Source organism: Gopherus flavomarginatus, chromosome 1 (genome assembly GCF_025201925.1).
Source record: "Gopherus flavomarginatus isolate rGopFla2 chromosome 1, rGopFla2.mat.asm, whole genome shotgun sequence".
Lineage (NCBI taxonomy): Eukaryota > Metazoa > Chordata > Testudines > Testudinidae > Gopherus > Gopherus flavomarginatus.
This window is the reverse complement of record NC_066617.1, coordinates 257,799,089-257,822,700: the sequence shown is the minus strand read 5'-3', so window position 1 is coordinate 257,822,700 and position 23,612 is coordinate 257,799,089. Positions and strand designations below refer to the sequence as shown.

The following is a 23,612-nucleotide window of genomic DNA, read 5'->3' as shown; positions in this document are numbered from 1 at the left end:
GTTTGGTCTCTGGTCAAATAAGCACAAATGTAATGGAACAAAATATGCTGTAGTTTATCTCACACCCACTTAATAAATGTTATTTGCACATGAGGAGACTTTCACACATTCTAATGAAACCCCTCATATAAAATGTTTAACAACCAAACACTGACATACAGAGTGTAGTGCAGAATCATTCTATGGTATTCAGGGCCGGCTCAAGGCCACAGCGCACCAAGCGCATGCTCGGGGCGGCATGCGGCGGGCACTCTGCCAGTCGCCAGGAGGGCAGCAGGCGGCTCCGGTGGATCAGTGGACTCTCCGCAGGGATGCCTGCGTCAGGTCCAGCGGAGCCACGGGACTGGCGAGCGGCAGAGCGCCCCCCGCAGCGTGCCGCCATGCTTGGGGCGGTGAAATGGCTAGAGCTGGCCCTGATGGTATTGCAGCCAATCAGAAAAGAAGATACCTTTTTTAAAATCCAATTTATTGCAGCCAATACTATGTCAGCACTTGAATATTTTTGGAGACAGACACTTGCGAAATAACAGAGAAATAATAGACAGCTCCCCCACAACTGTGTCAGTTACAACTATGTGTCCTGCTACATAGTTAAAAAAAAAAATCAATGGGAAAATCTTAGTTACTACTCGGTAGTCAGGGAAAGACAGAATCTAAAGATTTTGTGAAACACGTTCAAACTTGGGTGCCTAACTCACTCATGCAGAATTCAGCAGCCCACTTGCTACACAGTGTTTCTTTTCACATTAAACCCTTGCTCTGCAATCTGCACTGGCTGCCGGATTGATTTTTAAAGGTTGTTTTTCACCTATAAAAAACCTAAATGATCTGGGACCTACCTATCCCTCTCATTCTGACATCCTGCCACAATTACAGTCAGTGAGTTAAGCTGAGGCCTACTTGCTATGGTATGAGAAAAAGGCTGACAGTGGGCCCAGAACTTTCGAACTGGCTTCCTCTGTAGGTCCTGAACAGCCTGAGTTTGTAAGTCTTCAGGAAGTACTGCAAAATCCACCTTTTTTCTCTTGCCCGTGCGGAAGTGGGTATTGGGTATTGCTGGGTAATGATGAACTGAGACTCTGGAGAGGACAGTTAGTTGGGGTTCGTGCTGGATTTATGCAGTTGCTGGATTATTGTATTTGATCCAGAGTAACGGATAGGTCTTTGTTTGTTTACTGGAGTATTTTTTAAATGATCAAGGGGGCCTAGAGAACTGGATGAATACTTATTGTAGAGTGAACAAATACAAATAATAACATCGCTTTAGAGATGCTTCTGTTTGCTAATCTCATATCCATGTCAAACATACTCATGCAGCTGATCTCAGTGTGCCCAAAAAGTTCATATTCTGATATTTGTATTTAGGAAAATGCAGTGTCTCTCTTTGACATTCCTCATTTATTTTTTTGAGATTAACAGTGAAAGTTGGAAAGTGATGCCAAACCACAAATTGCTGCTGAAAGGCCATCAGTTTCATGGGATGGAGTGGAAAGGAATTATGAAGGCGATTGATGGGTATAGGGAACTAATAAAATTAGATAAAAGTAAAATCCTCATTTTCTCTTCTACAATTTTTCAACATCTTTCTAAACTATTACATAGTTTTGTATTAGAATGGTGTTGTGTAATAAGCCCGCAAACTGTTTTTAACCTATGGAGCCATATTAAATTAGAAGTAAACAATATTCAGCTATACATTCTCATGCTTTCTGAGTGGTAGAAAATACAATGCCTGGGGTGTGTATCGACAGGCAAGGAATGCACATCCTGTTGCATTAAATTGCTTCATTATTGCAAAGTGTTTCAAATACAGCATTAGAGTTTTTAAATGAATATTAAAACCTCAGCACACTTCTGTGCACACATGTATGTATCATTGTACACACACCTATACAAGCCTGTCTGGGTTTTGTTTTTAGATACAAGCCTTTGTAGCTCCAGCATACTTTTCTGTTCTTGCATTAAATCAGATCCGGCTACACTTTAGGCCTCTGGAAGTTTTCTGTCCTGTGCTGCTCTTCGGTAGCTATCAGGTCTCTTCCTGCAACTTACGCCTTCCCTACATTGACAATCTCTCCCTGTTCTGGCCATCAGTGTAGCTGCATCAGTGCAACCCACACGTACAGACAAGTAAGCTGAAGTTTGCACTGGTAAAGCTTAACATGATTTCAGCTCCATCAATGAAAATCACAGCTTTTTTTTTGTCTTTCATTTTGTACTTTTGCCGACATGTTAGTGGCTGGAATGGGGGAAAATTCCGAGTGCAGACAAGGCCTTACTGATAAACCATAGCACACCACCACCAAATATTTGTTAACTCTGCCTTTTTACTGCAGGTTGGTGGGAACTTTGATTTTGCAAAAGATTCTTTAAAAGCTTTTCTTTAAATACAAAACCAAAGTGTATCCCATATACTTTTCATAGTGCTTTTTTTTTCCCACCCACAATCACTTAAACAATGGGTAGGAAACAAACTACTTTTTCTAGCTAGAAGTTAGTTCTGATGATTTCTTATAATTGGGCCCATGGATTAAAGAAGCATGCAGCAATAGTGTGTACAATCAGATCCTATACTTAACAATTGCTAGCTACTGACGTGCACTGAGAGAACTGGTCCTAATCACTCACTCCAGGAGCTCTTCAATCTGCTTTTTTATCCCACTGACCATGGATGGATTCTTGAATTACTGGGGATGGTGATTTGCTTATGAATTACTTGATAAGGGTGCGAGTATGGAGGGTCCAGGTCAGATCTTTGGATCATATCAAATAACAGTTTGAGCTGACAAAAACTGGTTTCTTTCAATCTCTCCTAGTGACCATCCAAGAAAATGCAATATAGTTAGGGACCAAGGGCCTGATCCTACAAACATACACATGTGAGTTACTTTAGTCATGAGATTAGTCCCATTGACTTCTATGGGACTTAAAATGTTTAAAGCTAGGCACATGCTTAAATACTTTGCAGAATCAGGGCCTGAAGTATAATCATTTTGAGATGATCTGTTCTATTTTTCTATTCTACATAGGTTTTTATACCGCAGTCATCACCACAGTATTTAGAAAACAAGAGTTATTAAAAACTGAGACTTAATTTGTTTTTAGTGTAGTTTTATACAGAATTGGTTAGAGGAAGCTTTTAAAGTTTTACAATAAGCATTTTTAATCGCTCATTTTTTTCAAAGTGTGTGCACAAAATTACAAACCAAAAGCAAATAGGAAATAAGGCACTTCTCGTGGTGAACATTATTGCCCCAAGACACATGATCTACACCTTCCAAACAAGCATCTTTCTTAACTTAAAGAAACATTCCATAGCTGAGCCTAGCACAAGCAACACAAGCAGCTGCTGGAACTAGCAGCTTGTGGGCCAAACTGATCTCTCCTTCTGGCATGGAGACCGCAGGAGGCTGGAGTAGCAACTCACTGGCCCTGCAACACAAGAAGAATGGGAGGTAACTCAAGACCCATTTACCATCATCAGCACCACTCTGTGGAAGCTCAGGATATGCTGGGCTCCAAACTCTTTGAGTCTATCATTAAAAGGGTAACCCTGCTCAGAAATCAGGTCCAAACTGAAAATAAGACAAAAACTGTAAATCAATAACAGTTTAGAGTGTTCAGCCCCCCAGAGGCGGCACTCAGCACATTTCAAGTCTGAGCCTTTAACAGATGCTGTATTCATGGAGCAATGTAGAATTAAAATTCACATTCATCATCTTACCTTTATACTAAAGAAAACAAGTATATAGAAAATTCTATTTGAGTTGCACGGAAGTTTGTATGCACCTGGAGCATGCTATGAACTAGGGAATAAACTTTTTGCAAATCTTCCAATCTTCATGTTATATTTAATTTTGTTTTTAATTATTGTTCCTCAGTACGTATCTCTTGCAATTAAGGAATGACAGGTAAGTCCTTATGTGCATAATGTTGCATGTGGAAGTTCCCATAGCTGCTATACAAACATTGTGTAACCTACTGGCCTAATGTACTGTAAATGTCTATGTTACATTGCAGAGATAGTAGGCCAGATATTCTGTTAAAGATACTTTCTGCCCTCCACAATGGCACAGATCAAACTTAAATGACCAGTGATTCATAGATTCCAAGGTCATAAGGGACCTTTGTGATCATACAGGAGGCCAGACTAAAAGTGGTTCTCAGGACAAATTTTTTGGTGGCCTCAGAGTGTGGCCTCCAACTCTTGCTGGTGGCCACTCTGATAATTTTTCCTCAAACACTTAATGTAATTTATTTATTGCCAGATAGTAAGTCCATTGTGAAAAGTGATATTAACAAATTTACAAGTATCATTTTACATAGCCCTGGCAAGTCTGGAGAGAAATTAAGCCCTAGATGGGGGAGGCAGTGAGGGCCAGGGGCGATTCGGAGGGGGATTGGTGAGGGGCAGGGGAAGCAGTGAGAGGGCTGGAGCCTGAAGCCCCATGGCCAGAGCCTGCCATCCCACTACGCCAGGGCTGAAGCCCAAAACCTGAGCTCTGCTACCTCTGAGGAACTCACCTGCCGCCTGCTGCTCCAGTGTTGTGCCCCAGCAGCCTTCAGAAGGGGGCAGGGCCCAGCCACTGCTGGTGGCCCCAGCAATCAACACAAAGGTGGTGCATCCTAAACAGGAAGGGGAGGGACCGCTATTTTGCCCTCCCACCCTCCTATCACTGCCCAGGAGACTGTGGCTGCAAGAAAAGCTCCTGGTGGCTGCATGGAGTCACGGTGGCCTCATTTGAGAAACATTGGACTAGATAACAGAGGCCATAGAACTGCCCCAAAATAATTCCTAGAGCATATATTTTAGAAAGAAATCCAATCCTGATTTAGTAAGGCATTTGATACGGTCTCACATGATATTCTTATAGATAAACTAGGAAAGTACAATTTAGATGGGGCTACTATAAGGTGGGTGCATAACTGGCTGGATAACCGTACTCAGAGAGTAGTTATTAATGGCTCCCAATCCTGCTGGAAAGGTATAACAAGTGGGGTTCCACAGGGGTCTGTTTTGGGACCGGCTCTGTTCAATATCTTCATCAACGATTTAGATCTTGGCATAGCAAGTACGCTTATTAAGTTTGCGGATGATACCAAACTGGGAGGGATTGCAACTGCTTTGGAGGACAAGGTCAAAATTCAAAACGATCTGGACAAATTGGAGAAAGGTTTGAGGTAAACAGAATGAAGTTCAATAAAGATAAATGCAAAGTGCTCCACTTAGGAAGGAACAATCAGTTTCACACATATAGAATGGGAGGAGACTGTCTAGGAAGGAGTATGGCAGAAAGAGATCTAGGGGTCATAGTGGACCACAAGCTTAATATGAGTCAACAGTATGATACTGTTGCAAAAAAAGCAAATGTGATTCTGGGATGCATTAACAGGTGTGTTGTAAACAAGACACGAGAAGTCATTCTTCCGCTTTACTCTGCGCTGGTTAGGCCTCAACTGGAGTATTGTGTCCAGTTCTGGGCACCGCATTTCAAGAAAGATGTGGAGAAACTGGAGAGGGTCCAGAGAAGAGCAACGAGAATGATTAAAGGTCTTGAGAACATGACCTATGAAGGAAGGCTGAAGGAATTGGGTTTGTTTAGTTTGGAAAAGAGAAGACTGAGAGGGGACATGATAGCAGTTTTCAGGCATCTAAAAGGGTGTCATCAGGAGGAGGGAGAAAACTTGTTCACCTTAGCCTCCAATGATAGAACAAGAAGCAATGGGCTTAAACTGCAGCAAGGGAGATTTAGGTTGGACATTAGGAAAAAGTTCCTAACTGTCAGGGTAGTTAAACACTGGAATAGATTGCCTAGGGAAGTTGTGGAATCTCCATCTCTGGAGATATTTAAGAGTAGGTTAGATAAATGTCTATTAGGGACAGTATTTGGTCCTGCCATGAGGGCAGGGGACTGGACTCAATGCCCTCTCGAGGTCCCTTCCAGTCTATGAGTCTATGAGAAGTCATTAAAGGTGACCAGCCTTGAACCTTCTCTACTTTTTTCACACAAGATTGGATCAACATTGTAGATGGCCCACTAATGTAGGAAACGGCCACAGAGATGGCTTACAGTCACATCTCCTCCTCCTCCCTTACTTCCCGAAACAAACTCAGGTGGAGCCGAGAATATGGGCCAATTCTGGATCTGCCATGTTTCCACCATCCATTTTTCCTCATTTCCCCAGGGCCTGATCTAAAGTTCACTGAACTCAGTAGAAAGCCTCCCATTGATTTTAATGGACTTTGGATCAGGCCCTAATAGATTATTACATTCCCAGCACTTAAGATGCCTTATTATGCAAAACACATTAAGGCCACAATTCCACAGAGCAAATCAGGGCCTCACTAAAAATACTTAAGGAATGCTGATTGTTCAAGAAAAAAGCACAATATTGTAATGTCTGATTTTCATGAATTAGTGCATACATGTAGACCTTAGCATGAACAAAGTGAAAGGCTTTATTTGAACTTTACAGCTTTTGTATTTTTTATTAATTTTACAGCCAGACATTCTCCAGATATTTGTTATATTAATAAAAAATGATTGGAGCTCTCCAGTGGCCAAAATCATACTTCTCAATTCCCTTAACTGTTCGTGAGAGCGTGGAAAATGTCTGCTTCACAGAACAAAATTAGTATGTGCAAAGGTTCTATTTTTACTACTGTTTCTGTTTGTCAAGGCATCATTTCATATAGCTTTTTCTAAAAGAGAGCCCCCTCCACTTCTGATCTAAAATAAAATTAATCAAAATATAAAAGCCAAGTTAGATGGTAAATGGCCAAGTTAAACAAGACACAGATCTATTAACAAGTGGCTTGTGCAAACTCCTGCGAGCTTCCTCCAGTTCACCAGTGATCAGATGATATTACGACAAACCGAGGTTATTATCAGATCAAAGCATGTTAGTATTGATGTATATTTTAAACACGATAATGCAGCTCTAAAGACTACACCACACACTATATGTTTGCTTTGTATTGTGGTGATGCATGCCTTTAAACTGTAAGCTTGACAAATGCTGTCTGCTATATAGACTCTTCTATATCTGTGGTGCTACATAAAGTATTAATAACATCATATTGAGACACTGTCTTTCCTTAATCACTGCAGAGCTAAGCGTGACCAGTGAAGTATAATTGCTAAGCTATTTAATATATTGAGATGATACCCTTTGGAATCCTTTGCTAAGATGTTCAGCTCTTGTTTATTGTGCTCTAAACATATTGTTTAAAATGCGATCACTGGCTATTCAATTTTTTCTTAGCAGTGATACCATGACAACCACCACATGACCTGCTGCAAACATACCCAGTCTCCAGGGCTTTGCTTAAAAAGGCTCAAAGTGATATCACTCATTCTTTCGAAGAACCTCAGTTATAGAGATGTTTTATGTTGTTTAAGATGCATAAAGCCTACCAGTCAATTTTACCATGTGGCAACAAATATCTTCAGCAAAAATGGGACAAAGCAAACTATGAAGAGCACAAGAAAAGGGTAGGTACAACCCTGTAGTACAGAGAGTAAATTTATTTCAGTGAGTAAATAGGCAAGTCAAATTTGTTAATGCAAATGCTTATGTATTCTTTAACATTAGGATGAAAATATTCCTTAGAGATCAGGGCTGACCTACCATATAAAGAGAAGTAATTTTTAATAATAGCGCGCATTGTATGCAGGTTGCTAATTTAAAGATGGAAAAGATCTGGTCAATCATACAGTCCATCTCAGTGGCAATGTAGGATTGTTCCCTTCAGGTCTTTCCTCGGTGCCATGTATAATCTAAGTCTGAAAAACACCTGTGACAAGGATTCAACTTCATTGCTTCCTTAAGAAGATATCACAGTGTAATCGACCTTACTGTAAGGAAATAATTCTTATTTACAAATATTTACAAATATTGTCAGTTTCATATGCTATTACCATATAAAATACACTCTTCTTTCCACGTTTTGTTCCACTGGTTTGACTGATGGGCAGGGAGAATTTAAAGATGAAATAGAATATCAAATCCAGCATTTTGTCTCTAACCAAGATGACAAGATCAGAAGTTTGTTCTAAAAAGTTCCTTTTTGTTTAAATTAACCTCCAGCATGCCATGCCATTGAATATGACTAGGGCTATTTAAGAGTGGTCTGATGCTGGAGGACTGACATAATCTACATCCATTGTGGACATACAGCTACCCCTTAGAAAGTAGGACACTTCATATTCATCTCAAGGAATTCAAACCTTAAAACTAGAGCTTGTCGGGAAATGGATTTTCTGTCCCATGAAAAATTTTGGGATGTAAAAAAAAAGTCCCAAATCATGATGGAAAGCCAAATTTCTAAATTTTTTGCAAAATTAAATTTTAAAAATAGTCATTTTGGATCAATCGAAACATTTTAAATTGATAAACTGAAAATGTTTCATTTCCATTTTGACCATTTTTCAATTTAATTTTTTAATGTAAAATAAAAGAAATGTTGAAACAAAAAGTCAGTTCAAAATGAAAAAATCGAAAAACTTTCTATTCCAAAATCCATCAAAACAGGATGATATTAAAATGATGATATTTCACACACAAAAAATGGTTTAGTGAAATGGCATTTTTGATGAAAAATTGTTTTGACAAAAAATTTTGCCCTGCTAGCCAATAATAAACTGCCTGTTAAATGAGATCCAATCCTGTTATGCTAAGCACCCTCCACTCCCATGGAAATCTGTGACAATTGAGGGCACTCAGCATCTTGCAGGATCAGGCCTTCTATTAGAAACTGGAACAAAAGGAAGCCAAACGTATTACCAGCACTTGGGCAACTTGAGTAAATAGATACTGTGTAATTTCAGCTCAAGTATTGCAGTTCCAAACATCACTGCAATAAATCTAATGAATGACTATTGCCTTGTTATATAGACTTGAGATTGACCTGATAGTTTATAGAAGTTTTCATCAATTCTGAAATCATCAGGGATTCAGGCTTGGTCCTTGACTCATAAAGCTCTGTGCTGTGCCAGGCTACATTAGGAGCTTTGGAAGGCTACATGTGGACTCCAGGCAACGCTCTGTGGAATGTAGTTTTCTATGCTGTTACCATATAAATTGCATTTACTTGACAACCCCTTTTGCTTAGTGTGTAAATGTTCTACACTTATTTACACATTACATGGGTAAGAAACTCTTGAAAGGCAGAGTCCATCAGAGAGGGCATAGTTCAAATAATTATTCATATTATACACGCACACACACTCTATTGTTCTATTATATATAATGTATTAATAAGCTGGGCAGTGTTTATCCCACACTATTAACTAAAGCATCAAAATCATGCATTTTATTAACCTATTCTCCCTCTGAGTCTCACAGAGTGGTCTCTTCCACTCTCTCTCTCTCTCTTTCCTTCCTCCCCTATTTTTACCTCCAGAGACTCCTTGACCCAAGACTAGTCATATGGCCTATCATTTGCAGTGATCTTCCTGTCAGACCTGACCTGAATATTCATATGACGTGTTGGGGGAAGGAGATTTTAACTGTGCCACTGAATCTGGTGCAATACAAACTCTATTTGGTGATTTTATCAGTAGTTTTGCATCCGAGGATACATATGAAGGCATTGCTAGAACAGTGAGGTCATGGAAAATACCCTGAACACAAGAAGCCCTCCCACAGGAGTTGCATGGTTCCCCACACCCAGATCCACACCTCCTCAGGAGACCTTGAGTCAGGGACATTTCCAGGATACACTGGGGGCAGGGGAGGGAGTAGTTAGGTCATTCTTAGGCCATGGCTACACTGGCGCTTTACAGCGCTGCAACTTTCGCACTCAGGGGTGTGAAAAAAACACCCCCCTGAGTGCTGCAAGATACAGCGCTGTAAAGCCTCAGTGTAAACAGTGCCGCAGCGCTGGGAGCGCAGCTCCCAGCGCTGCAAGCTACACCCGTAGAGGATGTGGAGTACGTGCAGCGCTAGGAGAGCTCTCTCCCAGTGCTGGCGCTGTGACTACACTCAAAACTTCAAAGCGCTGCCGCGGCAGCGCTTTGAAGTGCAAGTGTAGCCATACCCTTACATTCCAGTGATTCAGCATCCCTGCAACAGCCCAAAGTATCTATTGCTCCAGGGACATATGTTAGGGAGCCTGTGCCTGGAGCCAGACTAGACTTCAGCACTCCTGAGTTAAGGAGGCATATGCAGGCCTGACACCCCTATGTATTCTATCTTTTCTCAGGAAGGAATGGTTTGAGTTTTATTGGAGATGGAAAACAATTGTCCCTATTATCTTCATTTCCCACTACCTCCCTGGGCAGTAGTGGTGCAAGTAGAAATCATTTCTTGCCGATACTGCACACCTGGGAGGGACACAATGGGGGCGAGGGGTATGTGACCTCCCCATGTGACTCATCCCCACCCTGCTCCCAGCCCAGGGCTCCCACGCTCTCCCTGTCTCCTCTGATATCCCCCTTTGTATATACAAACATCAACATGCTTAACTACTCACTCCCCCCCCAAAAAATATGTAGTAGTCAGTCTGTTTAGTTTATATGGAATATGGGAGTTGGGTGAGGAGCCATTTCAACATATGTATGACTTATTAAAAGACAAATTTTAAGTAGAACTGTATCCTAAATTGCTTTATGGTATTGTACCCAAACACTGCATTTCAATGGAGGATTCAATTTCCTTTATAGGAACAGACTCCTGAAACTTTTACCAGCCCACAAAATTGGTCCATAGTCATGCAAATAGTCCCATTGTCTTCAATGGGATTGATCAAATGATTAAGGGTTTACGGGATTAGGTTCCAAGTTTATAAACTGTTCTGGATGAAACTGACAATGCCTGAGCTGTCAGATCAGAATGAGCTTAATTCAAATAAAGGTGGGCAAACGTGTGATAAGTCTTAGCTCCATTGCTAAGATGAGGAACATATTTTCAGCAAAGTTCTTGGCAGATTCCTGAGGCAGCTGGTTTAAGACTGTCAGTGTCCGGCATTATAATCTTCACTTACAGTTCTCTCACACACAAAGCTGGAAAATGAGGCATTTGTTTTCTTTGTTTTGCTGCTCCAGTTCCAGTTAACAAAATGCATGTTAATTTGTCTGCAAAGAAGAATTCTGTGTACAGAACATTCTGGAACAACACCTGATTCCCATCAGGCTGCAGAACTGGGCTGACATCAGAATCCAAACATCCTCTGGTCAGTGCAGGCAGAGGCATTCCTCTAATGATTTGGACTTGATGTGATGCAGTATGGATGTCATGGATAATTCAGACCAATGGGAAGAAATAGAATCAAAAACACTGTTTAAACACCTTTCATCCCCCCCATCCCTCCCCTCTTCAGGACTCCTGACCAATGCTAACAAACTTAAACAAAGCCTTTGTTTAAGTTTGTTAGCATATGTGTTGTTGTCATAAACAGATAAGTAAGAGTTAATAGAACAGAAGTACTTCATATCTCTTTTGCCTGTAAAGGGTTAACAAGATCAGTGAGCCTGGCTGTCACCTGACCAGAGGACCAATCAGGGGACAGGATACTTTCAAATCTTGAGGGAGGGAAGTTTTTGTGTGTGCTGTTAGATTTTGGTTGTTGTTCACTCTGGGGGCTCAGAGGGACCAGATGTGCAACCAGGTTTCTCTCCAATCTCTTTGATACAGTCTCTTATATGTCCAGAATAGTGAGTACTAGGTAGATAAGGCGAGTTAGGCTTATGTTTGTTTTCTTTATTTGCAAATGTGTATTTGGCTGGAAGGAGTTCAAATTTGTATTTTGCTGAAAGGATTTTAATTTGTACTTGTATATTTAGGCTGGGAGGGTATTCCCAGTGTCTATAGCTGAAAGACCCTGTGACATATTCCCTCTTAAATTTACAAAGATAATTTTTACTGTTTTTCCTTTCTTTAACTAAAAGCTTTTCTTGTTTAAGAACCTGATTGTTTTTTTATTCTGGTGAGACCCCAGGGGACTGGGTCTGGATTCACCAAGGAATTGGTGGGGAGAAAGGAGGGAAGGAGGAGAGAAAGGTTAATGTTCTCTCTGTGTTAGGATTACTTTCTCTCTCAGGGAGAGTCTGGGAGGGGGAGAGAGAAGGAGGGGGGAAGGTGGATTTTCCTCTGTTTTAAGATTCAAGGAGTTTGAATCACAGTGATCTTCCAGGGTAACCCAGGGAGGGGAAGCCTGGGACAGGCAATGGTGAGGGAAAGGGTTTACTTTCCTTGTGTTAAGATCCAGAGGGTCTGGGCCTTGGGGAACCCCAGGCAAGGTTTAGGGGGGGCCAGAGTGTACCAGGCAATGGAATTCCTGGTTGGTGGCAGCGCTACAAGTACTAAGCTGGTAATTGAGCTTAGAGGAATTCATGCTGGTACCCCATCTTTTGGACGCTAAGGTTCAGAGTGGGGAATTATACCATGACAATTGTGCTGTTAAAGCCATATAAAGAATGAATGTACTCCGTAGCTGTGTTCTGCTCCTTTAAGGAGCAGAGGACAGGCCTCCCCCCCAAAGGGGGCTAGCCCCATGTCTTTCTAGTACTCCGTACCGTCTAAAAATCTCTTGCAGGTATTCTGTACTGGAGGGTACCACCCTACTTGCATCCTTGCTGGGCAGGCTTGGAATTGCTGACATTATGAACGTGTCAGCTATGACATTAGTGCTAACAATACAGTGGGCAAACAATTTAAACATTTCTCATAATAGTTTGTAAGGATTTGATTTTCAACAAAAATGGATAATTATTTTTTTCTGCTGCAGATTCAGACAGCCAAACCTGTAGTGGACACCACTACTCCTCTAACATATGGCCATCTTCACTTGAAGTTAAAGAAGCTAAAGGTATTTTTCTGGTTATATCACTTAATTAAGTAGATTAGCATTGAACAGGAATGCAAATGCCAATGCCCATCGTAGTGTTCCCCCCACCCCACCCCCAAGAAAGTGTGACAGGCAGATCAACAGGCGTATAATATTAAATGGTCTAACTTTTAGCTTTGCTCCTATACCATGCTCTGCCTAACTGGGCCAGTGGATATTGCCCTCCCAGTCCCACATCAAATAAACTCTGACTTGATGCATCAAATTCCCTCTCATTGCCAGGTCCAGAACACAAGGATCCTGTCTAAAATCTATTCCTGCATATCAAAAAGAAAGAAAGAAAGAAAGAGAAAACAACAAAAAAGCCTACAGTAACTGAAACAATAACTGCCCTGTGATAATGTTCAGGTTATCTTATGAATCTTATGACATGTTGGCATATTCAAAATGTAAGAAATGTAACAAAGGATAGTTTTGATTGGTAATTTTCATTCAAAATCTTTATAAATTAAAGAAAATGACAATGGAAGAATGAACTCTATTCTCCTAGAATAATTGTCTCTGTTCACTTTAAAAAAAAAAAACAACAAATCTATATACATAGTCTCCCTCAGGCAAAGGGAGTGTTGCCTAAATAAGGACTTCAGGATTTGGCCTCTTTAAAATGTTTATCATCTCATCCTACTTTATAACCCCCAGAGAGCCTGAAACTATTTTGCTATCAAAACAATTAATTTCTCCCCTATGAATACACCTTTATATACTATTGTAGGATTTGACATCTGTGCCGGTTGTTGCCACTTCCTCCTCCCCCTTTCCTTACTGTAAAAGAGCAATGAAGAATTTCCTTTAGAAAAAAAATATATGGAGTTTGCCGATGCGTATTTTAAAAAAAGAGTCAAATCTGAAGCTGCCAATCTTGGGTACGTCCCTATATGCTACTGGCACCTTGACTTGGATGGCACTAAGTTCCCCTGCCAGCTGTAACATGATACCTTTAGAGGTGCTATGTAAATATAGAGACTGTCTCTAATGTTGCAAATAAGTTTATCTTCCTGTAACCAGGTTCTCTTCTCCTTTGTAATCACTAGCCCTCTGGGTTTTTAGAGCCTGATGGGATTACTTAACAGCACCATTTTTAGGTATCTCCATAATACAATTTGAGCTACATCTGACCTGTTTCGCTTATAAAGCCAAGCAAACAAAAAAGATGCACTAAGAGCCCCCCTCCCCGTAATTCGCTACAGGAACATTAGCTATTATCAAAGCAGCATGTGGTAATAGTTCGTATTTATCTTATTTAGGCCATGCAAGCCTTCAGAGAAACAAATAGCAAAAGAGGCAGGGGGGAGGTGTGAAGCAGTAGCCACAAAATACATTTTTCAGTGACCCTGGGGGAGGAGAGGCACTTGGGAGCAAGTTGTTTAAGTTAAGTTCTGAAGGTAATGGTAGAATGATTGCTTTGCCTCTTAGAGTCCCTGCTTCTCTGGTTCCTTTCAAACCACCCCTGCTAGACATGGCATCCTTGGGGCACAGAAACAAACTTCTGAAGAGCACTTCTTAGGGAGAGGAGGGGCTTTTGGAATGGATTAGATTTCACCAAAAGGGCAGCAGTTCACAAACATTTCTCTCAGATCTGGCTAACTCTGGGCTAGGTATAATGTCTTTCCATCCCACCTCGTTCTTCTCTTTAGGTTCTTATATTGCTCCCATCACCATGGTACCTTTTCACATTACACAAATGCATCTCTGTGTTGTACTGAGTTTACAGATATCGTTAATATACTCCACATTTAGATCTTAAAACTAATTTTAAAAAATGAGTTAAAACTAGCTAAGTGTGCACATAACTAGTCTATGCAGCTATGTTTTTATCACTGTTACCCTCATCCTCCTGCTGAGCTCCTTCTATTTGCCTATTAAACCCACTTGTTGCTTCCCACCTTAAATCAGTTTGTAACCTCACCAAGGACAGACATGGCCTGTTCCTGAACCTGATCCAAAGCCCACTGAAGTCAGGGGAAAGTGGTGCTTACTGCTGAGGGTCCGCCCGCAACTTATGTGGATCTGATGTGGTGAAGAAGTTCTTCTGCAGGACCTCTGCACTGGGGGTGAATTTTTACCTTGCCAGTTTTTGTCTCAGTCTGTGTGTGGAACCAGAGTTGGAGCCTCTTGTTAAAATATCCACAGCACTCTGCTGCTGTTTTGATTGGACCATAACAAATATTTCTCTGCCTCTTTTGTGCATGAAGCTTGAGAAGGAACGGCTTTCAGTCATCGAAAGAGACAATCATTTACTGCTGGAGAAGATGTCCTGCATCATGAGAACGAAAGGGCGAATTGATAACAAAAATTACTATCAGGCCAAAAGGTAACATCAGTGGTAAAACTTGTATAGGGTTATCAAGTTACTATGACAGTGATAAACATAGCAATGGATATTTTGCACAGCAAAGACGTATTTAAAGGAGGCCTCAGGAGTGCTAATATTTTAGATATTCAGTCTCCTGCCCTGTCATGGGGATTCCAGCTACAGGGGTTCATCCTTCTAGTCTTTGTAGAAAAACAGATACCAGCTTTTGGATTAATTTCTTCAGTTTAATAACTGAGGGATAGAGACAATGATTGTTGACCTAGTTTAGAAGAAATAAATGAAACAAACATATTATCACATACCAACTAATCTGTTGTTGCTGACTGAGTTACTGCCACTTGCTTTGCCAGTCATTCCCACAGACGTAGGTCCAAAGCATGGAAATGAAATAAGAACAACAAAGTGAACAGTGTACAGTAACCATATTGAGTAAGTAAATCAGGACTTTAGTCATTGCTCAAGGGAGAATGAGTAAGCACTCTCAGATAATTCTCACAGGAGAGTAACTGTTTGTACCATTTTAATTCCAAGAGAAATTCATACTCAGAGTATAGCAGAACAATGCATGATCTCTAGTAAGAAGAGAATTCAGAAGTGAAGCAAGGACACCGGAATCTGCCCTGAGAATGTTTTGTGCAAGACAAGTGTCATTTGTTAACCCTCATGATTCATTTACAGACAGACTGATTGATGAGGGAACGATAGCTCATCAGGCTCCAACTTGTCTCTAGACAGAAGGGTGCAGTTCAGTAGTTTAGGTAATTCAGGTGGAGTCCAGAACAGCAACTGCTATATAACAGAGAGTTTCCAAACTTCAGCATGGTCCCACGAGAAATTAAAAATATATGAGGAATAATTTGAAATACCGTTGAACCTGAACTAATGGATGTACATATCCTCACGAGCATTATATTACACACACAATAGCATTTACTGAAGATTAACCTATATTGTTGCTGTGTAGCATACATGTCTTTGTAGCTCCCTTGACATCATAGAATCATAGAACTGGAGGGGACTTCGAGAGGTCGTCTAGTCCAGTCCCCTGCACTCATAGCAAGACTAATTATCTAGACCAGAGATCAGCAACCTTTGGCATGCAGCCCACCAGGGTAAGCACCCTAGCGGGCCAGGCCGTTTACCTGCTGCATCTGCAGGTTCGGCCAATTGCAGCTCCCATTGGCCACAGTTTGCCGCTCCAGGCCAATGGGGGTGAAGAGAAGGGGTGTGGGCCACTGGATGTGCTAGTTGCCGCTTCCCGCCACCCCCATTGGCCTGGAGTGGTGAACCACAGCCAGTGGGAGACACGACTGGCCAAACCTGCAGACACGGCAGGTAAACAAACTGGCCTGGCCTGCCAGGGTGCTTACTCTGGCGAGCCACGTGCCAAAGGTTGCCAATCCTGATCCTAGACCATTCCTGACAGGTGTTTGTCTCATCTGCTCTTAAAGATCTCCAATGATGGATATTCCACAACCTCTCTAGGCAATTTATTCCAGTGCTTAACTGCCCTGACAGTTAGGAAGTTTTTTCTAATGTCCAACCTAATCTCCCTTGCTGCAATTTAAGCCCATTGCTTCTTGTCCTATCCTCAGAGGTTAAGAAAAACAATTTTTCTTCCTCCTCCTTGTAACAACCTTTTACATATTAGAAAACTTATGTCCTCTCTCAGTCTTTTCTTTTCCAGACTAAACAAACCCAATTTTTTTAATCTTCCCTCACAGGTCATGTTTTCTAGACCTTTAATCATTTTTGTCGCTCTTCTCTGGACTCTCTCCAATTTGTCCACATACTTCCTGAAATGTGGAGCCCAGAACTGGACACAATACTCCAGTTGAGGCCTAATCACCATACAGCAGAGTAGAGGAATTATTTCTCATGTCTTGCTTACAACACTCCTGCTAATACATCCCTGAATGATGTTCGCTTTTTTTGCGACAGCGTTACACTGTTTACTCATATTTAGCTTGTGGTCCACTATGTCCCCCAGATCCCTTTCCGCAGTACTCCTTCCTAGGCAGTCATTTCCCATTTTTTAATGTGTGCAACTGATTGTTCCTTCCTAAATGGAGTACTTTGCATTTGTCCTTATTGAATTTCATCCTATTTACTTCAGACCATTTCTCCAGTTTGCCCAGATCATTTTGAATTTTAATCCTATCCTCCAAAGCACTTGCAACCCCTCCCAACTTGGTATTTTCTGCAAACTTTATAAGTGTACTCTCTATGCCATTTTCTAAATCATTGATGAAGATATTGAACAGAACCAAGTATCATTTAACTCTGGCACTAACCAGTCATGAAATATTTGTGAAGAACTTTTGACCAGACACTTCTCTGCACTTTCTCCTACAACCAGTTGATCTGGTTTATATCTAAAATTTGGGTGAGACATTTTCCTTCAATAATTGGAAACAGAGGACTAACGCCAGATGCCTAAAATGATTGTTTATTAACACCTCAGCAGCCAGGCATGCTATCTCCCTCAACATAGCAACAAAAATAATTTGGGGCTGGAGGATTGGTTTTAGGACAAGATATAAGTTTAAGGCTGGGATCTTATAAAAAGTGCCAAGGAATCTTTAGTATATACAGAGAGCAGACAGAATCTCAATTTTGAAGGTCTCATCTGAGAGGCAGAGTGTAAAACTTTTTCAAACAAAACTTATCTCCTTCAGAAGGACAAAGGGCTGAGTTGCGAGGGCTTGTTAATAAGGAGAAGAAACTCCTCTTAGGAGAAGTATAACAGCTTCAGAGAATTTCTCTCTCAGATTCCAGCTTTGACCCACAAATTCTTCAAGCACATTCATAACTGGGCAGAAGCTTGATTTTCCTTTGTATGTGTTTCCCTCTCTAGTTTAAACAGGGAAAAGCGAGAGAAGGAACTACTGAGAGTGAGCCAAGAGAACCAGGCCATTCTGAATAGGATAACAAAGTGTGAGCCTCAGTATCAAGTTCAAAGGTGGCATGAAGACTGGCAAAGGGTGGAAAAATACATGGACAGCATTGCAAGATATCCTCGTGGGTGGTATAAATTGCAGAATCGAAAGGTAACCTGGATTTCTGGGGTTTTTTCTTAACTATTACAGATTTAACCTGCTCATTTTGTGTGTTTTGCTGCATATTTGTTCTAGAGAGCACATCATTACAACTGGCAGGCAGCTACAGAATAAGTGATCTTACATTTATACAGCACCATTCATCAAAATGGATCCCAAAGGACTCTTCAAACTTCATTAAGTGACTATAGAAATTACAGCATTTAAGAATCACTTTGTCCAGCACTGAAATGCAATACCCTCTGAGGTAGAAAAAAGGCAGCAATTTAATAGTCCCACTACAGAGATACCCAAATTTTACAACAAAATTTTAATAAGGCCAAATAGTGAAAGATTTTGAGGTTGACTTCCACCGAATATCTGCTGTTCAAAGTAGCCAGCATCTTATTTTCTTTGATAAAATGCACAGCTGTAAATCAGCAGCACGAGGTACTAGAGAGTTATGTCTCTGCATTCAACATCATTGAGGCTTGTCTTATAACTACTGAGCAGGTATAAAAGGAGATTTTTTAGGGGTTAATAAGTCAACCGAATCTGGATGGATTTTCCTGGAACAGCAAAAGGCACATCTCTGGCCCCAGGACCATCCTTCTGCCAAGTTTCAAGTCTCAGCTGCACACCTATTCAATACTAGAACTCTTGAAAGAAAGAGGAGGAAAAATTGGTTGAAGGGGGGGAAAAAAAAGGGAAAATTGGTTGATGGGAAAAAAATCTTTTTCTCCAAGACCTATTCTTGTAATCAGCTGTACTATTTTTGCTGAAACTTTCAAGAAATATTGAGCCTGAGGCAAAAAGCAAACATGAAAAGTTTCATCCCAAAACCTTTTCAAGTCTGTTAAAGTAAAAATCAATTAAAAGAAGGACTTGCAATGGAAAGAGTTAAGCAACCTGAACTACTGTAAATATATATTACAGATGCTCCCCAGGTTACGCAAACCCGACTTGCGCAAATCTGCAGTTACGGAAAAAGTTCCGCATGCTTTTTTTTTTTTTTTGGTGAGCGTAATTGACGAGTATACTTTCCCAACTTACGCAAAATTCAACTTACGCAAGGCGTTCCAGAATGCAATGCAACACTTGCGTAAGTTGGGGAGTGTCTGTACACACAAAACAATATGTTAAAAGCATATTAATAAGGTTGCTAAGGTAGTCAAGCCCCTAAAAGTTAGGAAAGCCAGAATTAAGGTTGCCTCTACAACCTTAATTCATCCCTTTTGTGCATGTGCATTACAGTAGTCTTAATTATATGATCACATTTTTTACACAGGACCACTTCCTCATTCAGTGCACATGGATGGTGCTTACTAAATGAGCAACAATTCAGCATTGAGTTTTATCTTCATTGTTCAGTGTGTGGCCCCAGGCCTTATTTACTGCACACTATTCAAACTCTGATTTAAAGCCAGTGTTATTAATTTTTCACTTAGGATTTTCTATGGCACTCATCACTACAGTAGTGACATGGAGTGTTTCACAAATGTTAATTTATCTTAATAACATTCTCATTAAGTGACTGAGTATTATTATCCCCAATTTGCAGATGAGGAATGAAGGTACAGAGATTAAGATAAAAAGTATCCACTAATTTTGGGTATCCAATTTGAAATACCTATAACCTGATTTTTCAGATTACAGCTCCTTCTTTAATACATGAAAAGTTACACTTGTTTTGGTTAGCTCCTCCTCCCACCTCTCTGACTGCTCAACTCCTTCTGGCGGAGCATACCAATGCCACCAAGAGGAGACAGAATTTTCCTCCCTTTCTACATCAGGGTCATCTTTACTGATTCCAGCAAATTCCCTCATTGCTAAGCTCTCTCAATCAACCTAGCTACTTGCATACCTTAATGGAACTTGCTCCATTCCTGACAGCCAAAACAGTTCTAAGGGGTAAAAGGATGAGTTCCCTTCCCTTTCTCCAGAGAAGTATTTCAGCCCTCACCCCACTCAATGCTCTATCACACACATTTTCTTGTGAGCAGTGCATGGCTGAGGGACCACTTTTAGAATAACTGCAAAACTCAAGATAGTGAAATGTTCTTTATATTAGATATTTTTGTAATGATTTTTCACTTCTCTTTCAGGAACAAAAACTAAACAAGAACGCATCAAAACAAGAGAGAGAAAAAAGAGATGAGCACCAGAATGCTGAAGATGTGAAACGAAAGACAGAGGAGGGAGAAAAAGGGGACGTCCAAAATGGAGAGGAAAAAGATCACCGAGAGAGAGACACTGTTTTAGAAATGGTGTAATTCCAGCCAGTCCCCTATGAACACAGTTCAAGCAATTTCTAGAACTAAACATGAGAAGGGGTGCGTGGGAGAGGCAGTTGCAAGAGCTTATATAGATGCTATCATTTTAAAGAAGTTACTGTAAGTGCAGGTATTAGGCACATGTCTTTATTAACATATATAAATTTCTTTATCTTTGCCAGCAAACTATAACTCTGCATAGTGTTTCATGAACACAAATGAAGTGGGAGCAAAGCTGGGGCAATGAATTGACTTTATCCAGGTAATTAATCCAGCTGATTAAAACCAGCTTGTTAAAAAATAACTATATTTTAATTCTCACATTAGTATCCATCGGAGATTCACCAGTGAAGGTTGACTTGGATGACAGCAAATAGTTTAGAGTAGTGTTGTTTTTTTTCAAATGTGTTCATAGGCTGGACCCCCTCTTGAGATGGCTGGGTGGACCACCTCCCTCCTTGTTCATGATCTCCTGTCAGCTTTGTGGCAGCTACAGCAATTGCATATATGGAGAAGTAATATTAATAATACATTAAGTATTTCATTAGTTTCTTTTCCTGGAATTTAGAAGCTGGAAACAAAGAGGAGAAACAACATCCTGGGATAAGCCAACCAGTGCTTAATTTGTGCCGGGACTTGCCGGTGCTGAGCCCAGCACCTCTAAGCTTGGGAGTTCATAGCCCCAGCACCTCTGGGCTTGCGGCATCAGTTATGAAAGTAAAAAAATTGCTTGTGCCCCAGCACTTCTTTCATTACAAATTAAGCACTGGAGTCAGCTCTCTGTGTACCACCAGCAAGTGCTCTCCAGGCCACCACTACTCCACAGCCAATAAGATGGGAATTCTTGGTCTAGAGGATGCATCCTCCAACCTTTTTATGTGATACTTCAGGGGTAGGCAACCTATGGCACGCATGCCAAAGGCTGCACACAAGCTGATTTTCAGTGGCACTCACACTGCCCGGGTCCTGGCCACCGGTCTGGGAGCTCTGCATTTTAATTTAATTTTAAATTAAGTTTCTTAAACATTTTAAAACCTTATTTACTTTACATACAAAATAGTTTAGTTATATATTATAGACTTATAGAAAGAGACCTTCTTAAAATGTATTACTGGCACACAAAACCTAAAATTAGAGTGAATACATTAAGACTTGGCACACCACTGCTGAAAGGTTGCCGACCCCTGTGATACTTCATGGAAAACACCTATTGAATCCACAAAATAGTTAAGCATACAAACCCAGTCAAGTGAAACTTCACTACTCTTGGAGGATATAAAATCTGAAGCCAAATAACAGGGTGTATTAAGAAGTATTGGCTTTTGTTTTGTTGGAAATAAAAGTTACAAACATGTCTTAATGACTCATGAACTGTCAGTCCTGGAGGCTGGCTACTTTTTTCAGAGCATTCTCCTAGTAATATTTTACAGGTCAGAGAGACATTTTCCTTTCTCATTTGGAATACAGCCCAGCTGAACCATGTTTAGAGCATTGATGAGAGGAGAACTTCAGTTTCTTAACTGTATAAATACTCAGTTGTAAATATTTGTCTTTATTGTAACAAAACTGTGGTACAAATGTAACCCTTCCACCAGATGGAGCCAGCAGCAACCAGGGCCAGGTTTAATATTTAAGGGTTCCTTTCCATTGATACAACACAGAACCGGCTACAGCCCCCTTGTAATGTGGGAAAATTACACACCACTCCTAGGCATCTCAGAGAGGCAATACTTCCCTACTTGCAAGCACTGAGTCCAAGTGTAGAACAGAAACTTTTAATAAAAGGAGGGAAGTAACCCAGAATTCATTTGAGAAAATACTGCAAACAGGGTTCATAAACATAAACCATGAGTAAAAGACTCACTTCCCAAGTAGGTTGGGCGGTGCCTTTTCCCCCATCAGGTTCTTAAGTCCAGCAACCCAAAAGTCACTTTTACATTCCTGACCAGAGCCGTAACTAGCTGTTTTTGTGCCTTAGGCAAGAATATAAAATTGCGCCCTCCCACTCCATATAATTTCATAGTAGTTACTTTGTAAAAAAAAAAAAAAAAAAAAAAAAAAAAAAAGGAAAATACGTAAATAACAAGAATAATAATGATAATAGAATGTTTGCTTATTTTAATCATAAGATCTGTTTGAGCTAGGAAGTCTTCAGGAAAAAAATATTATTTGAAACACCAGCAATTAGAGATTTTGTTTCTGCTCCTAATTAAATCATGAGCTTTTGTGTTCAGACTATGGACAGCTTTCCCCTCCTTTGCTAGAAACATGTTTTTAAATGTGTTGGTGTTTAAGCAACTGTCTCAGGGTGGTGCAAGCGCGCAAGGGCAAAGCCCAGCCAGGGAGTGGCTCTGATCACTTCAGTCCCCAGCCCGTGCCCAGGGAGGGGGCACCGGAGCCGGTGGGTGGAAAGGGCCGGGCAGGGGCAGCGGACAGAGGCAGAAATGCCAGACCCAGCTCAGTCCACTCTTTGAGCTCCCCACCTCCCTGCAATCCGGCCCAAGCGGGGCAGGGGGATCTGGGGTGCTGCAGCCCGGAAGCAGGAGCAGTCCTGGTGTAGCACCCTGTTGGGACACCAACGTGCCCAGTGCTGGGGACATGCTGCTTAGATGAATGCAGCCAAGCTGCCCCCCCATCCATTCGAGCCTCCCCTCCAAACCCTGCTGGGACCCGGGAGCCCAAAGCCCCCCAGAGCTGGCTCAGCGCCCAGCCACTGCGCTGCAATCCTTGGCTAGGCCGGGAAGGAAATAACCCGGCTGCTCCCAGAGCACCTCGCCTGCTGCCCTGAGCACTGCAGGCCCAGCCCGGGAGCTGCTGCACCAGGGTTTCGCTCAGGCACTGCTTACATCTGGGCCCCACTCCTAGTTCCCAGCCACGGCTCAATGCAGCCATGGTGCCAAAGGACACGGAGCTCCACAGTCTGCACCAGACCTGCCTCTGGCTCCTACTAAAACCTTCCTGGCGGCTGGGCTCATCCCCCGCCAGCCCCGCAGCTCTCCGGGGTTGGGGTTGGTCTGGGCCACAATGGACTAAACTCCACCTGGTTAAGCCAGAGGAAGAAGCCCCAGGGCACAAGCCAGGCTGTGCTGGGGGTACCGGGTAGTGGCTCTCCCCGTTCCCCCTCCCCTGCTGAGCTG

The 23,612-nt window shown here is 41.4% G+C and overlaps 1 protein-coding gene across 1 annotated transcript; it reads left to right on the top strand.

The window, feature by feature from the left end:
- The first annotated feature begins 7,300 nt into the window (after positions 1–7,300).
- On the top strand, positions 7,301–22,547 carry CFAP97D2 (CFAP97 domain containing 2). Its single transcript, XM_050922830.1, has 5 exons — positions 7,301–7,496; positions 12,731–12,811; positions 15,043–15,161; positions 18,022–18,214; positions 20,308–22,547. The coding sequence occupies exons 1-5, from the start codon at positions 7,392–7,394 to the stop codon at positions 20,473–20,475; spliced, it is 666 nt and encodes a 221-aa protein (XP_050778787.1). The 5' UTR covers positions 7,301–7,391; the 3' UTR covers positions 20,476–22,547.
- Positions 22,548–23,612: the final 1,065 nt, after the last annotated feature.

Coding starts and splice junctions, on each gene's coding strand:
- CFAP97D2 (XM_050922830.1), top strand. CDS start 7,392: ATGTTGTTTAAGATGCATAAAGCCTACCAGTCAATTTTACCATGTGGC. Junction 7,497..12,730: donor ATGAAGAGCACAAGAAAAGG/GTAGGTACAACC, acceptor TTTCTGCTGCAG/ATTCAGACAGCCAAACCTGT. Junction 12,812..15,042: donor TGAAGTTAAAGAAGCTAAAG/GTATTTTTCTGG, acceptor TTGTGCATGAAG/CTTGAGAAGGAACGGCTTTC.